This window comes from Rattus norvegicus, chromosome 18 (genome assembly GCF_036323735.1).
Source record: "Rattus norvegicus strain BN/NHsdMcwi chromosome 18, GRCr8, whole genome shotgun sequence".
Lineage (NCBI taxonomy): Eukaryota > Metazoa > Chordata > Mammalia > Rodentia > Muridae > Rattus > Rattus norvegicus.
Window position 1 is genome coordinate 16,741,579 of NC_086036.1, and position 16,030 is coordinate 16,757,608.

Sequence of the window (16,030 nt, forward strand, 5' to 3'; positions counted from 1 at the left end):
AAGAAATTTATAACCTACCAAAAAAAAATTAGAACCAGAGAGGTTTTATGGTTCTAGGAGGTGGAGAAAACCTGAGTAGACCAATAATGAGTAAGGCTAGAGGAGTAATGCGTCTTTTAACAAAGACGACTCAGGAATGAATGTCTTTATTGCGGACCTTACCAAATACATAAGGAAAAACTAATAGCATTTCTCTCAAACTATTCCAATGTAGTGAAAAGAGGCAACCTTCCAAATTCATTTACAAAGACAGCACCACTCTGATACTGAAAACAGACGAGGAAATGATGTGACCGAGTGGTGTGAAGAGGAAGAGAGGCTGTTTGTAGCTGGATGAAGAGTAACCAGGAGATGAAAGGTGGAAGTCACTTAGAGCAGGGCTTGGAAAACTACAGCACATGTGACCTGTCATGTCACTTTTTTTTTGTCATATCACAGGGCTTTTCTGTCTAGCCCTGGGTATCCTGGAGCTCATGCTGTATGTAGACCAGACTGGCCATGAATTCAGAGGGCTGCCTGCTTCTACCTTCTCAGTGTTGGGCTTAAAGTCATGCACCACCATGCTCTGCTGTCCCTTCATTTTTGTCTAAAACAATATTTCCTCAGTATGCACTTGCATTTCAGTACTGCTGATGTCCGCTTTCAATGCTCTCATACCAGAACTGAGTTGCTGTGACAGACTGGAATGCCACAGAGACTAAACTATCATTTGTTCCTTTAACAGAAAATACTTCCTGAACCCTGACAGGTTTCCTTGCTTTGCCTGCAAAGGAGCAAATGAGTAAACAGGAAGGTAGAAAGAGAAGCAAACTGAACGTTTTGCTTTGTTTTATTTAGATTTCAAAGCACTTAGCAAGCCCCTAGAAGAGGCTGCCAGTGTACTGAAGAGGGAGGAAATGGCACTGACCAGAGAGTAACTGAAGGGGGAGGAAGTGACACTGACCAGAGAGTAACTGAAGGGGGAGTGACACTGACCAGAGAGTAACTGAAGGGAGAGGAAGTGACACTGACCAGAGAGTAACTGAAGAGGGAGGAAGTGACACTGACCAGAGAGTAACTGAAGGGGGAGGAAGTGACACTGACCAGAGAGTAACTGAAGAGGGAGGAAGTGACACTGACCAGAGAGTAACTGAAGGGGGAGGAAGTGACACTGACCAGAGAGTAACTGAAGGGGGAGGAAATGGCACTGACCAGAGAGTAACTGAAGAGGGAGGAAATGGCACTGACCAGAGAATAACTGAAGAGGGAGGAAATGGCTCACTGACGAGAGGAAGTGCTTAGGAGGTGGAGGAGGCTGTCACTTGCTCTGTGGTAAAACACTTACCATAAATTCACAGCAGGAGCGTGTGAGGGTAGATCTGCAAGGCAACTTAGAATCTATGGCCATACTCTACTCCTGAAAAGAAAGCAATCTTTTGCCAAACTCTGAACTGTAGTTCAATTATCAGCACACTGCACAGGAGAGTCTAGCCAATCAAGAACTGTCAGGGACTCTGCAACCATGCAACGTCACCAAGATGCGTAAAAATAATGCCACTCTCCTGCACCGGGATGCTGTGAAAATTAAGAGGCAGAGTCCTTCATTATATCTGAACCATGAAAAGTTCTGTTAATGAAAAGCATTAAGTCTGAATAACCACCAGAGGGAAACTAGTTAGAATCAGCCATAGATCTGGTTAGTAGCTTCCTGCACCACTTACCCATTTTCTGTCTAGCACGATGCATAGTACTAGGCATCTTTTTCTTCCATGGTTGGACTTATAATTTCTTGTGTGTGCACGTACACGCACACGTGTACAGTATCACAGTGTGTTAACACCCACTGCTTCCATAGGCTACCAGGGAGCAGAGGAGACGCTTTGCTAGGAAAAGTGGAATGGAATAACAGGCAGCTGTGATCTGACATAAGAATAAGTGTCTTGTTCTCATCATTCCTTCCCAGGCACATTTATGTTGACTTTTCTTTTTTGGGAGATGAAAATTCTACATAGAAACACTCACCTGTTCCCATGAAGAAATCATATGACGCTCAGCAGGCAGCTTTTCTATTATGCTCACCTCTGTCACACCTGGGGAAGATTCTAGAAGTAAAACAGAGTTCAAGCTGTAATTGGCTCAGTCACATTTTGTGCTTTATGTTGGTTTAGTGTTGATGACTGCTCTATGGCTATCCAATCTCTCTGATGAATGTTTACCTGTAAGCAAAGAAAAGGACTGAGCCCTCAAAGCCCAGTACCATAACTTTGGAGGAAACAGCATAACCCGAAGGAAGACCATCACCAGAACCACTACAACCCTCAACATTGATGTAGTTGAACAAAGTACAGGGATTCTAAGCTTTCAGTGATTTCACACTGGACTTCTTGGCCACTATCCAAGGATTTGGTCCTTACGGTTATAAAGAATGAGGAGCAGCACCACTTTAACTTTCTATAGAAACTAAGACCCGTCCAGGAGTGCCGACGCATCACTAATCCAGCACTCAGGAATCAGAGGACGGCAGGCAGACATCAGTGAGACAGAGGCCAATATGGTCCACATGGCAAGTTCCAGGACAATCAGGAGTACACAGAAGACTATCTCAAAATGTCAGAAAACAACAACATAAAATAAAGACTTGACTTCTAACATTTCTTTTCTAAATAAAATTTGTCTCCTGAATATAGCATTCTCCTTGATGGCGTTCAGGATTTTAAAAACTGGTCTAAGCCAGGCATGGTGTACCAACATCTATTGGAAGTGTTTGCCAGACGGAGGGATTGGATCTACCAGAGGTAGAGGCTACACTGTGTTAGTGAGTTCCAGGAAAGCACAGGCCGTATAGCAAAACAATGTCAAGATAAATACATGCAAGACTGGAGGTGAGGAGAGGACACAGTAGGAGGATCCATAAAACAAAGGAAAACAAAACAATACACTGCCAGCCAACTAGCAGAAAGATAAAAAGAAATGATTCAACCCTTACCACTTTCACAGTGCTCTGCTAACATCCTTAATTTCAAACTGTAGGCCTCTAGAATTCTGAGTCCATTCATATATAGATCACTCTTGCTAGCAGTGATCTCTAATTTTTGTGATACCATGGCCCATGCAATATAAGGTAAATACTACATGTTTACATTTTACATACTGTTTTTTAAAATATGGAATCTATGCATAATATCAACAAAACTTTAATGAGTTTTTGATTTGCACATATATGTGTGTATGGTATGCACATGAATGTGTGTCTAAGCTCAAGGTTGACTTTAGGAGTCTTCTTTGACCACTTTTTACCTCATTCATTGAAGCAAAAGTCTTTCAGTTGAAGCAAAGCTCTCTGATATGGGCGAGTATATCTAGTCAACTTGTGCCAAGGACCCCACCTCCACCTTCCAAGTGCTGGAATTATAGGTGGGCTGCCACGCCCAGCTGACATTTATGTGGATTCTGTGAACTCAAATTCTGTTCTTCATGCTTGTACTACAAGATTAAACCACATGACCATCTCTCCAGACCCTGAGTTTTAAAATCTCTAGGAATGGGACATTCTTCTAATACAAGTTTATGTGGATGACTGATCCTATTATTATGCTAGGGCCCTTTCTAAGGATCATGAACATTTCTCCAAGTTGTCAGAAAACTCAAAACTTGAAATGCAGCAACAGATCAAAGTAGGAACTAAGAATTCAGAACTTGACAAGTTCTAGTCTCTACGTAGTCAGTAAATACATGAACAGAGATGAGTCTTCATTTTCCTCTGACTTTAGTAAGACAAATTACTACTGCTTTCTTTTGCAGAAGAAGCAAAAATTGAAGTGTTTTTGAAAAGCTAAAAATTACTATAGAATTACATATTTCTTTTCTAGTTTTAACGTTCTAAGATACCAAAAGTATGGTGCTAAAGTTGAAAAACGTGGATGAATCTTTCAACATCCCTGGAATTTGGGAGGGAAGATGCTATCTATTCCTTTGGTGGGAGTTGTATAGTCATGTAATTTAGCTATTCAAATGGGGTAGTCTGGGGTCTAAGGTTGTAAGAAGACACACAATTACCCACTGTTTAAACTCCGTGCGGGCACTCAGTCTAAAGTTGGGTGGTATCAATTCATTCCTTCTTTGCAAGCTCATACCACGTCTCCCCTGCAAGGTGGTCTTTCCACCTTCTTGAATTTGGAGTTGGTTTTGCTATTGCTCCAACCAATAAAACCAATAAAGACCAGCTATGGCAGTTTTAGACTTGAACTTTAAGACAACAGAATATTCTCCTTTTTCTTTCTTTGAATCCAGAGCCACCATACAATAAACCCAAGCCATTCTTCTGATAACAAAGCAAAGAAGAACATTGGGGGTGGGCAATAGAAGAAGAACACTGCTCTCTGCCCTCACTCCCATGGAACTAAGCAGACAGTGGTGGAACACCCTGCTTTCCTCCTTCCTATAGACCTCCTCAGATCCTTCTCCTAGCTCATTCCCATGCCTAAGTGTGATCTCTGAATACCTAGAAGCACAGCTTACCTGGAACCTCCTGTGGCCATAGCTATCAGGATCCCAGAACAACTTCCTAACAGGGAACACACAGCTATTACATTGTCCTAAAAACCAGAAAGGCTAACAGAAACAGAGGAACAAAACATCCACTTGGAAAGGACAAGACCAGATTTTCACCACCTAGTTTTACAACCTTTCAAAACCCAGATGGCTTAAAACATGGTCAATAACAGCTAGGACAATTTATGTTGCCACCAGAACCTAGCAATCTTGCCACAGGAGATTCTGGGTATTGGAGCATAGCTGAAATACAAGAAAAAAAACCGTAAAATAGCCTCTATGAATAGGACAGAGGTCCCTAAAGAGGAAATGAATAAATCCCTTAAAGAAAAATATGGAAACACAAAAATGGAAGGAAATGACTAAAACATTCAAGATCTGAGAGTGGAAATACAATCAAAAATAAAACCCAATTTGTGAGGAATCTTGAAATGAAAAATTTAGGAATGTGAAAAGGAACCTCAGAGACAACCTCAGAAGACAAGAGATGGAAGAAAGAATCTCTGGCATTGAAGAAACAATAGAAAAAGTGGATACCTCAGTCAATTGTTAAATTAAAAAAAAAAAGTCCTGGCACAATACATCCAGGAAATTTAGGACACTATGAAAAGACCAATTCTAATATGGATAGAGAAAGGAGCAGCATCCCAGATAAAAGGTGTGGAAAACATTCTTAACATAATCATAGAAGAAAATTTAACTAACCTAAAGAAGAAGATGCCAAGATACAAGGATTATACAGAACACCAAATAGACTGGACCAGAAAAGAAAATCCTCTCAGCCACAAATATTAAACATACAGAATAAATAAAGACTATTAAAAGCTATGATGGAAAAAGGCCAAATAACATATAAAGGCAGGCCTTTATTATATGAATAAAGCCTGACTTCTCAGTGGAGACTCTTAAAACCTAGAAGGGCCTGGATAGCTGTATTTCATACTCGAAGAGACCAGCTCAGACTACTATAGTCAGCAAAACGTATAATATCAGTAGTGGAGAGAACAAGACATTCCACTATAGGAGAAATGCAGTGGCCTCTGCATAAATGCCAGGGGCCTTGCAGCCACAAAGGCAACTCCTGCAGGAGGACCTAATTGAAGACTAAGACACCAAGGACTGCTGACACAGACAATGCCAGCCAATCAGGAACTGCTGCTTGAAAGAGATGCTTGCTTGGAACCAATGGGACGCACGCAGGCAGAGGGTATAATCCCAGTGGATTATTAAATGACCTGTGTCAGTGTTCATAAGACTTTGCTATAGTGTTCTCACCTGCTTCAGGAGTCTGTGCCTTTGATTCAGCACCACCTCATCTCCAACCCAAGGGCAAGTAGGATCGGGTAGCAGGTAGTCCAGGGCACAGGCAGCATTTCACTAAATAAAACTAAATTTAAACAATAAATCGATTTCTACAAATCTATCCCCACAGAAGGCACTAGAAGAAAAACTGCAACCTAAAGAGGTTAACTACTGCTCTAGTTGGTGCTGTGAACATGAGAGAGCAGGGCCTAAAAGTGGGGCAGACTAAAGTCTCATGCAATGGACAACTTTATTCAGAGCATCAGACAATATATACTCTGAGGTTAAGAAAAGTCACCTGAGTAAAGTTTACAATCATAAGGACAAGCCACATGTGGCACAGGCATGTTTTTCCATAGGGGCACATAAACAAATAACCAAAAGCCAGTTGTACATAATCTGAAGGAGAACACATTACTATCTGCTACATTTGGAAAGGGCATGAAAACACATTCTAAGAACGACCCATGTTATGAAGGAACAGAGATTACAAGACTTGTTTACTTGGAATTTTCTCACAACATCTCAGCTTAATTCATAAACTGTTGTTCCAACTGTTAACTACACCCAAGAAAATACAGGGAATAAATAATCCCAGACCAACTAATCAAAAGAGGAAAACACACATACACAAGCATGCTCAGGAGCAAACATAATAAAACAACAGGAACACTGCTTATTCTCTCTTGTTAACTCTCAGTGTCAATGGTCTCAATTCCCCAGTAAAAAGACAGAAACTAATAGACTGGATATAAAAACAGGATCCATCATTCTACTGCATCCAAGAAACACAGCTCAACATCAAGGACAGTCATCACTTCGGGGCAAAAGGATGGAAAAAACTACAAGCAAATGAACCTAAAACCCAAGCTGGTGCAGCCATTTTAATAACTGACAATAATTGACAAAAATTAGATGATATAGGGAAGGACCCTACATACTCATCAATGGAAAAAAAAATCTATCCAGAGGATGTTGCAATTCTGAACATCTAGTCACCAAACACAAGGACATCCAAGTTCATAAAAGAAACACAGTTTAAATCACATATTGACTGTCCCACTGATAGTGGGAGACTTTAATACCCCACTCTCACTAATACACAACTTATCTAGACAAAAATTAAACAGAGAAATGCTGGAGCTAAACCAAAGAGATCTAACAGATATTTATAGAACATTTCACCCAACCACAAGAGTATACCTCCTCTGATCTCATGAACTTTCTTCAAAAGTGGCCACATAGTCAAACACCAAGCAAGTCTAAACAAAATAGAAATAATTCTCTGCATCCTATCAGACCACCATGGATTACAGGTGTATTAGCAACAACAGAAAAACAAAAACAAAAAAGAAAGAAATAAAGAAAGAAGAAAACTTACAAAGCCATGGAAACCAAACTTATTCTCTCTACTTAATGAAAAATGAGTCAAGACAGAAATAAAGAAATTAAAGACTTTCTAGAATTCGATGAAAATGAATGCACAACATATCCAAACTTATGAGACGCAATGAAGGGGGTGCTAAGAGGCCCGTTCATAGCACTAAGTGCCTACATTAACAAAACAAAACTGTAGAGATTTTGTACTAGAAAATTAACGGAATATCTGAACATTCTAGAATAAAAAGAAAAAATTACACCCAAAAGTAGTAGACAGAAAAAATAATTAGACAGAAAAAAAAGATCAAACCCAGCATGAAATCTATAAAATATAATCAATACAAAAGAATCAATGAACTAAAGTGTTGGATTCTTTGAGAAAAATCGGTAAAATCAAAATACCTTTATCCAAATTAATTTAAAAGCAGAGAGAATATCTAAATTAAGAAAATTGGAAATGAAAAGGTGGATAGAATAACAGACACCCAGGAAATTCAGAGAATTATAAGGACACACTTCAAAAACCTCCACAACATTGGAAAATCTAAAAGAAATAAAAAATTACCAAATCACTAATCAAGATCAGATAAATAATTGAAATAGTCTTACAACCCCTAGTGAAATAGAAGCAGTCATTAAAAGTCTCCCAAACAAAAAAGTTCAGGGCCAGGTGGTTTTAGCATAGAATTCTACCAGACTTGTAAAGAAGAGTTAATGTCAAATACTCCTCAAATTATTTCACAAGATAGAGACAGAAGAAACCTCCATTTCATGAGGCTACAGTCACCTTGATACACAAACCACATAAAGACTCAACAACAACAACAACAAAAAAATACATTTACAGACCAATTTCCCATATAAACAGTGATGCATAAATACTCAATAAAATACTTACAAACCAAATCCAAGAACATATCAAAAAGACATCCACTATGATCAATCAGGCTTTATTCCAGAGATAGAAGAATGGTTTAATATATGAAAATAAACAAATGTAATCTACCATATAAACAAAGTAAAAGAACAAAACAAAACACATGATTATCTCATCAGAAAAGGCCTTTGACAAAATCCAACATCCATGTATGATAAAAGTCCTTGAGAGATTAGGGATAAAAGGGACAAATCTCAAAAAAAAGGACGTTTACAAGAAGACCACAGTCAACATTCATATGAATGCAGGAAATCAAAGCATTTCCACTAAAACTAGGAGCAAGCTTTTGTCCACTCTCTCTATACCTATTCAACATAGTACTTGGAAGTCTTCGCTAGAGCAATAAGAGAACTGGAGGAGATCAAAGGGACACAAACTGGAAAGGAAGAAGTCAAAGTATGATTATTGGCAGATGATATGATAGTATACACAATGATCCTAAAAGTTCCACTGGGAAACCCTATATCTTATAAACACTTTCTGCAAAGTAGGGGGATAAAGAAATCAGTAGCCTTCCAATATAGGTATGACAAATGGACTGAAAAACAATCAGAAAAGCAACTTTCACAATAGCCTCAAATGATATAAAATACCTCGAGGGAACCAAACAAGTGAAAGACTTGTAGGATAAAAACTTTAAGACAATGAAGAAAGAAACTGAAGAAGATATGACCAAATCTATCATGTTCAATTATCAGTAGAATTAACATAGTAAGAGTGGATATCCTACCAAAAGCTGTCTACAGGTTCAATGCAAGCCTCATTAAAATTGCAATACAAGTCTTTACTGATCTTGAAAGAACAATTTTCACCTTCATATGGAAACACAGAAAACTCAAGATACCCAAAACAATCCTGGATGACAAAAGATACGCAGGAGAAATCACCATTCCCAATGTCAAGTTGTACTACAAACCCAAAGTAATGAAAATGGCATAGTATTGGCATAAAAATAGACATGTTGACCAATGACACTGAATTGGTCATATTCTGGATATAAACTATCCAGAAATGCACACTGGAAAACTTGTGCTGGTCCCAATGGGTGGCTGTATCCAAACAGATCCATACCTATCACACTGCACAAAACTCAATACCATAAAGACCTTAACAAATGACCAGATACATTAAACCTACTAGAAGAGAAAGAGGGGAATAGCCTTAAAATCTTTGGCACAGGAAAAGACTTTCTGAACAGAATAACATTAGTACAGGCACTAAGATCAACAATTAAGATACAGAACTTCAGGAAACTGAAAAATCATCGCAAGGCAAAGAATACTATCATTTGGGCAAAGTGGCAGCCTAAGGAATGAGAAAAAATTCTTACCAACTACACAGCCAATAGAGGCCTAATATCCAAAATATATAAAGAATTTGAAAAACTAAATGTTAAAAAAAACAAATAACCCAATTAAAGAATGTGGTAGCAGTCAGGGGCAGGAACCTGCTGGGTCCAGTCAGTGCCTAGAACTGAACTGGTCACACAGTTCCATGCACCCAAATCCCATGGGGGAGAGAGCTGGACCCTCAGAAGTACAGACACTGCTGAGAAATCAGAGGAGACTACTCTCTGCCCACATTCCTGACCCAAGAGGAAATTGCCTAGTGCCATCTGTGCCCCCTGGGCACAGGGACCTAGGAGCAGTCAGGGGCAGGACGCTTCAGGTTTCTGCCTGCATCAGGAGCACCTACACACCTGAGAGTAGAGCTCTCTCTTCCCAGATCTGGCTGAAAGAAAACAGGTCTACAGGAATGCTGACACACAGGCCTACAGGAGGGTCAAGCCACTGTCAGAGACAGCAAGACAAGCTAACACGAGAGACAACCTGATGGTGAGAGGCAAGCCCAGGAACCTAAGCAACAGAAACCAAGACTACTTGGCATCATCAAAGCCCAGCTCTCCCACTAAAGCAAACACTGAATATACAACACATCAGAAAAGCAAGATTTAGATATAAAAATCACAGTTTATGATGATGATGGAGGACTTTAAGAAGAATATAAATAATTCCCTTAAAGTAATATAGGACAACACATGTAAACAAGTAGACGCCTTTAAAGAGTAAACACAAAAATCCCTTAAAGAATTACAGGAAAACACAACCAAACAGGTGAAAGAATTGAACAAAACCATCCAGGATTTAAAAATGGAAATAGAAACAATAAAGAAAGCACAAAGGGAGACAACCCTGGAGATAGAAACTTAGGGAAGAGATTAGGAGTCATAGATGCAAGCAACATAAAAAGAATACAAGAGATAGAAGAGAGAATCTCAGGGGCAGAAGATACCAATAGAAAATATCAATACAACTGTCAAAGATAATGTAAAATGCAAAAAGCTCCTAACAAAAAACATCCAGAAAATCCAGGACACCATGAGAAGATCAAACCTAAGGATAATAGGTATAGATGAGAGTGAACACTCCAAACTTAAAAGGCCAGTAAATATCTTCAGAAAAATTATAAAAGAAAACTTCCCTAACCTAAAGAAAGAGATGCCCTTAAACATACAAGAAGCATATAGAACTCCAAATAAATTGGAACAGAAAAGAAATTCCTGTCACAAAACACTAATTGCACAAAACAAAGAAAGAATATTAAAAGAAGTAAGGGAAAAAGGTAAAGTAACATATAAAGGCAGACCTATTAAGAATTACACCAGACTTCTCACTAGAGAATATGAAAGTCAGAAGATCCTGGGCAGATGTCATACAGACCCTAAGAGAACACAAATGCCATCTCAGGCTACTATATCCAGCAAAACTCTCAATTAACATAGATTGAGAAACCAAGATATTCCAGGACGAAACCAAATTTACACGTCCTTCTACAAATCCAGCCCTACAAAGGATAATAGATGAAAAACTCCAACACAAGGAGGGAAACCATACCCTAGAAAAAGCAAGAAAGTAATCTCCTTGCAAGGAAACCAAAAGAAGAGAGACAAACATAATTCCACCTCTAAGAACAAAAATAACAGGAAGCTACAATCACTATTCCTTAATATCTCTCAACATCAACAGACTCAATTCCCCAATCAAAAGCACAGACTAACAAACTGGATACGTAAAGGAGACCAAGCATTTTTGCTGCATGCAGGAAACACACCTCAGAGACAAAGACAGACACTACCTCAGAGTAAAGGGCTGGAAAAAAATTTCCAAGCAAATGGTCCCAAGAAACAAGCTGGAGTAGCCATTCTAATATTGAATGAAATTGACGTTCAACCAAAAGTCATCAAAAAAGATAAGGAAGGACACTTCATATTTATCTACCAAGGATGAACCCTCACACTAAAAATCTATGCTCTAAATGCAAGGGCACCTACATTCATAAAGGAAGCCTTAATAAAGCTCAAATCACACACAGCACCTCCCACAATAATAGTAGGAGATTTCAACAACCCATTCTCTTCAATGGACAGATCATGGAGACAGAAATTAAATACAGACATAGAGAATATGAAAGCCAGAAGTTATGAACCAAATGGACTTAACAGATATTTATAGAATATTTCATCCTAAAACAAAAGGATACATCTTCTTCTCAGCACCTCATGGTACCTTCTCCAAAATTGAGCATATAATTGGTTACAAAACAGGCCTCAACAGATACAGGAAGATAGAAATAGTCCCATGCATCCTATCACCACAGACTAAGGCTGGTCTTCAATGACAACAAAAACGACAGAAAGCCCACATATACGTGGAAGTTGCACAATGATCTACTCAATGATAACTTGGTCAAGGAAGAAATAAAGAAATTAAAGACTTCTTACAATTTAATGAAAATGAAGACACAACAAATCCAAACTTATGGGACACAATGAAAGCAGTGCTAAGAGGAAAACTCATAGCTCTGAGTGCCTGCGAAAAGAAACAGGAGAGAGCATACATCAGCAGCTTGATAGCACACCTAAAAGCTCTACAACAAAAAGAAGCAAATACACCCAAGAGGAGTAGAAGACAGGAAATGATCAAACTCAGGGCTGAAATCAACCAAGTAGAAACAAAAAGAACTATACAAAGAATCAACAAAATCAGGAGCTGGTTCTTTGAGAAAATCAACAAGATAGATAAACCCTTAGCCAGACTAACCAGAGAGCACAGAGTGTATCCAAATTACCAAAAACAGAAATGAAAAGGGAGACATAACAAAAGAATCTGAAGATATTCCAAACATCATCAGATCCTACTACAAAAGCCTATATTCAACAAAACTGGGAAATCTAGAGGAAATGGACAATTTTCTAGACAGATACCAGGTACCAAAGTTAAATCAGGAACAGATAAACCATCTAAACACCCCATAACTCCTGAAGAAATAGAAGCAGTTATTAAAAGTCTCCCAATCAAAAACAGCCCAGGACCAGAAGGGTTTAGTACAGAATTCTATCAGACCTTCATAGAAGACCTCATCCCAATACTGTCCGAACTATTCCACAAAATGGAAACAGATGGAGAACTACCAAATTCCTTCTATGAAGCCACAATAAAGTTTATACCAAAACCACACAAAGACCCAACAGAGAAAGCGAACTTCAGACCAATTTTCTTCATGAATATTGAAGCAAAAATACTCAATAAAATTTTCATAAACAGAATACAAGAAAACATCAAAATGATCATCCACCATGATCAAGTAGGCTTCATTTCAGGGATGCAGGGATGGTTCAATATATGGAAATCCATCAATGTAATCCACTATATGAACAAAGTCAAAGATAAAAAAACACATGATCATTTCATTAGACGCTGAGAAAGCATTTGACAAAATTCAACATCCCTTCAAGATAAAAATCTTGGAAAAATCAGGAATTCATACCTAAACATAATGAAAGCAATATATGGCAAACCAGTAGTTAATATTAAACTAAATGGAGAGAAACTTGAAGCAATCTGACAATCTGACTAAAATCAGGGACTAGACAAGGCTGCCCACTCTCTCTCCCTATTTATTCAGTAAAGTACTCCAAGTCCTAGCCAGAGCAATCAGACAATGAAAGGAGGTCAAAGGTATACAGATTGGAAAGGAAGAAATCAAAATATCACTATTTGCAGATGATATGAGAGTATACTTAAGTGATCCCAAAAGTTCCACCAGAGAACTACTAAACCAACACCTTCAGCAAAGTGGCTGGGTATAAAATGAACTCAAACAAATCAGTAGCCTTCCTCTACTCAAAGCATAAACAGGCTGAGAAAGAAATTAAAGAAATAACACCCTTCATAATAGTCTCAAATAATATAAAACACCTTGGTGTAACTTTAACCAAGAAAGTGAAAGATCTGTAGGACAAGAATGTCAAGTCTCTAAAGTAAGAAATTGAAAATCTCAGAAGATGGAAAGAGCTCCCATGCTCATGGATTGGCAGGATTAATATACGAAAAATGGCCATTTTGCCAAAAGCAATCTACAGATTCAATGCAATCCCCATCAAAATTACAACTCAATTCTTCATGAAGTTAGAAAGAGAAATTTGAAAAATCATTTGGAATAATAAAAGTCCCAGGATAACGAAAACTGTACTCAACAATAAAAGAACTTCTGGGGGAAACACCATCCCTAACTTCAAGCAGTAATACAGAATAATAGTGATAAAAAAACTGCATGGTATTGGTACAGAGACGACAGGTAGATCAGTGGAATAGAACTGAAGACCCAGAAATGAACCCACATACCTATGGCCATTTGATCTTTGACAAAGGAGTTAAAACCATCCAATGGAAAAAAGATAGCATTTTCAACAAATGGTGCTGGTTCAATTGGAGGTCAGCATGTAGAAGAATGTAAATCGATCCATTTTTATTGCCCTGTACAAAGCTTAAGTCCAAGTGGATCAAGGACCTCCACATCAAACTAGATACACTCAAACTAATAGAAGAAAAACTGGGAAAGAGCCTTGAACACATGGGCTCTGGGGAAAACTTCCTGAACAAAACACCGATGACTTATGCTCTAAGATTAAGAATCAATAAATGGGACCCCATAAAATTGCAAAGCTTCTGTAAGGCAAAGAACACTGTCATTAGGACAAAACGGCATCCAACAGATTGGGAAAAGATCTTTACCAATCCTACAACTGATAGAGGGCTAATATCCAAAATATACAAAGAACTCAAATAACCCTATTAAAAAATGGGGTACAGCACTAAACAAAGAATTCACAGCTGAGGAATGCAGAATGGCTAAGAAGCACCTAAAGAAATATTCAACATCCTTAGTCGTCAGGGAAATAAAAATCAGAACAACCCTGAGATTCCACCTCACACCAGTCAGAATGTCTAAGATCAAAAACTCAGGTGACAGCAGATGCTGGAGAGAGATGTGGAGAAAGAGGAACACTCTTCCATTGTTGGTGGGATTGCAAACTGCTACAACCATTCTGGAAATCAGCCTGGAGGTTCCTCAGAAAGTTGGACAGTGCACTACCTGAGGATCCAGCTATACTTCTCCTGGGCATATACCCAAAAGATGACCCAACATACAACAAAGCCACATGCTCCACTATGTTCATAGCAGCCTTATTTATAATAGCCAGAAGCTGAAAAGAACCCAGATGCCCTTCAACAGAGGAATGGATACAGAAAATGTGGTACACCTACACAATGGAGTATTACTCAGCTTTCAAAAACAACGACTTCACGAAACTCATAGGGAAATGGAATGAATTAGAAAATATCATTCTGAGTGAGGTAATCCAATCACAGAAAAACACACATGGTATGTACTCACTGGTAAGTGGATATTAGCCCAAAAGCTTGAATTATCCAAGATACTATCCACAGACCACATGAAGCTCAAGAAGAAAAATGACCAAAATGTGTATACTTCAATCCTTCTTAAAAGGGGGAACCAAAAATATTCATAGGAGGGTATATGGAGGCAAAGTTTGGAGCAGAGACTGAAGGAATGGCCATTCAGAGCCTGCCCCACATGTGCCCCATATGTATACAGCCACCAAGACCAGATAAGATGGATGAAGCTAAGAAGTGTATGCTGACAGGAATTGGATATAGATCTCTCCTGAGAGACACAGCCAGAGCATGTCAAATACAGAGGTGAATGCTAGCAGTAAACCACTGTACTGAGAACAGGACCCCTGTTAGAGGAATTAGAGGAAGTATTGAAAGAGTTGAAAGAGCTTACAACCCCATAAGAACAACAATGCCAACCAACCAGACCTCCCAGGGACTAAACCACTACCCAAAGACTATACATGGACTGACCCATGGCTCCAACTGCATATGTAGCAGAGGATGGCCTTGTTGGGCACCAATGGAAGGATTAGGCCTTGGTCCTGATAAGGTTGGACCTCCAGTGTAGGGGAATGTGGGGGGCGGGTAACACGAAATGTGGATATATGGGCAGGGCAACACCCTTTTAGATAAAGGGAAGGGGGATGGGATAGGGGGACTTATGTGTGAAAAACAAGGAAAGGGAATATTTGAAATGTAAAAATGTAAAAACTCCAGTAAATAAATAAATAAATAAATGGAAAAGAAAAGAATGAGGTAAACAGAGAATTCCTAAAAGAGGAAATGTAGCAGCTTGTGTGGTCATGCTAATTATGTTACCTAAAAACCTTTTGCTATGTCAGCATGTAGGCTAAAGGAAGCCTGAGTCAACTGGCTCTGACTGGGAAATAAAATGGCTAGCAGTCAATGGCTGGGCAGGGAGACAGAGGCTGGACTCTTAGCATTCCTGGGCAAGAAAGCAGGAGAAAGAGAGGTGGGATTCCATGTGACAGGGGTTTAGGACGGACCATGCTGGGAAGGAGGAGCAACAGTGAGAGATGGACAAAATGTAGGTTCAAAAGGGAAAGGTAGCCCCAGAAGGGCTTCCCAGAAAGGTCTAGGGTAGCAAAGATAAAGTATA

The 16,030-nt window shown here is 39.0% G+C and overlaps 1 protein-coding gene across 2 annotated transcripts in view; it reads right to left on the reverse strand.

The window, feature by feature from the left end:
- Positions 1-16,030, reverse strand: part of Tpgs2 (tubulin polyglutamylase complex subunit 2) — a 56,943-nt gene that overhangs the window by 34,243 nt on the left and 6,670 nt on the right. Inside the window, exon 2 of one of the 2 annotated variants that reach the window (NM_001014147.1) lies at positions 2,002-2,081. The exons of the other annotated variant lie outside the window; for it this stretch is intronic. Coding sequence (NP_001014169.2) covers positions 2,002-2,081 — 80 coding nt within the window. The remainder of the gene's footprint in view (positions 1-2,001; positions 2,082-16,030) is intronic. 2 annotated transcript variants of the gene reach the window in all.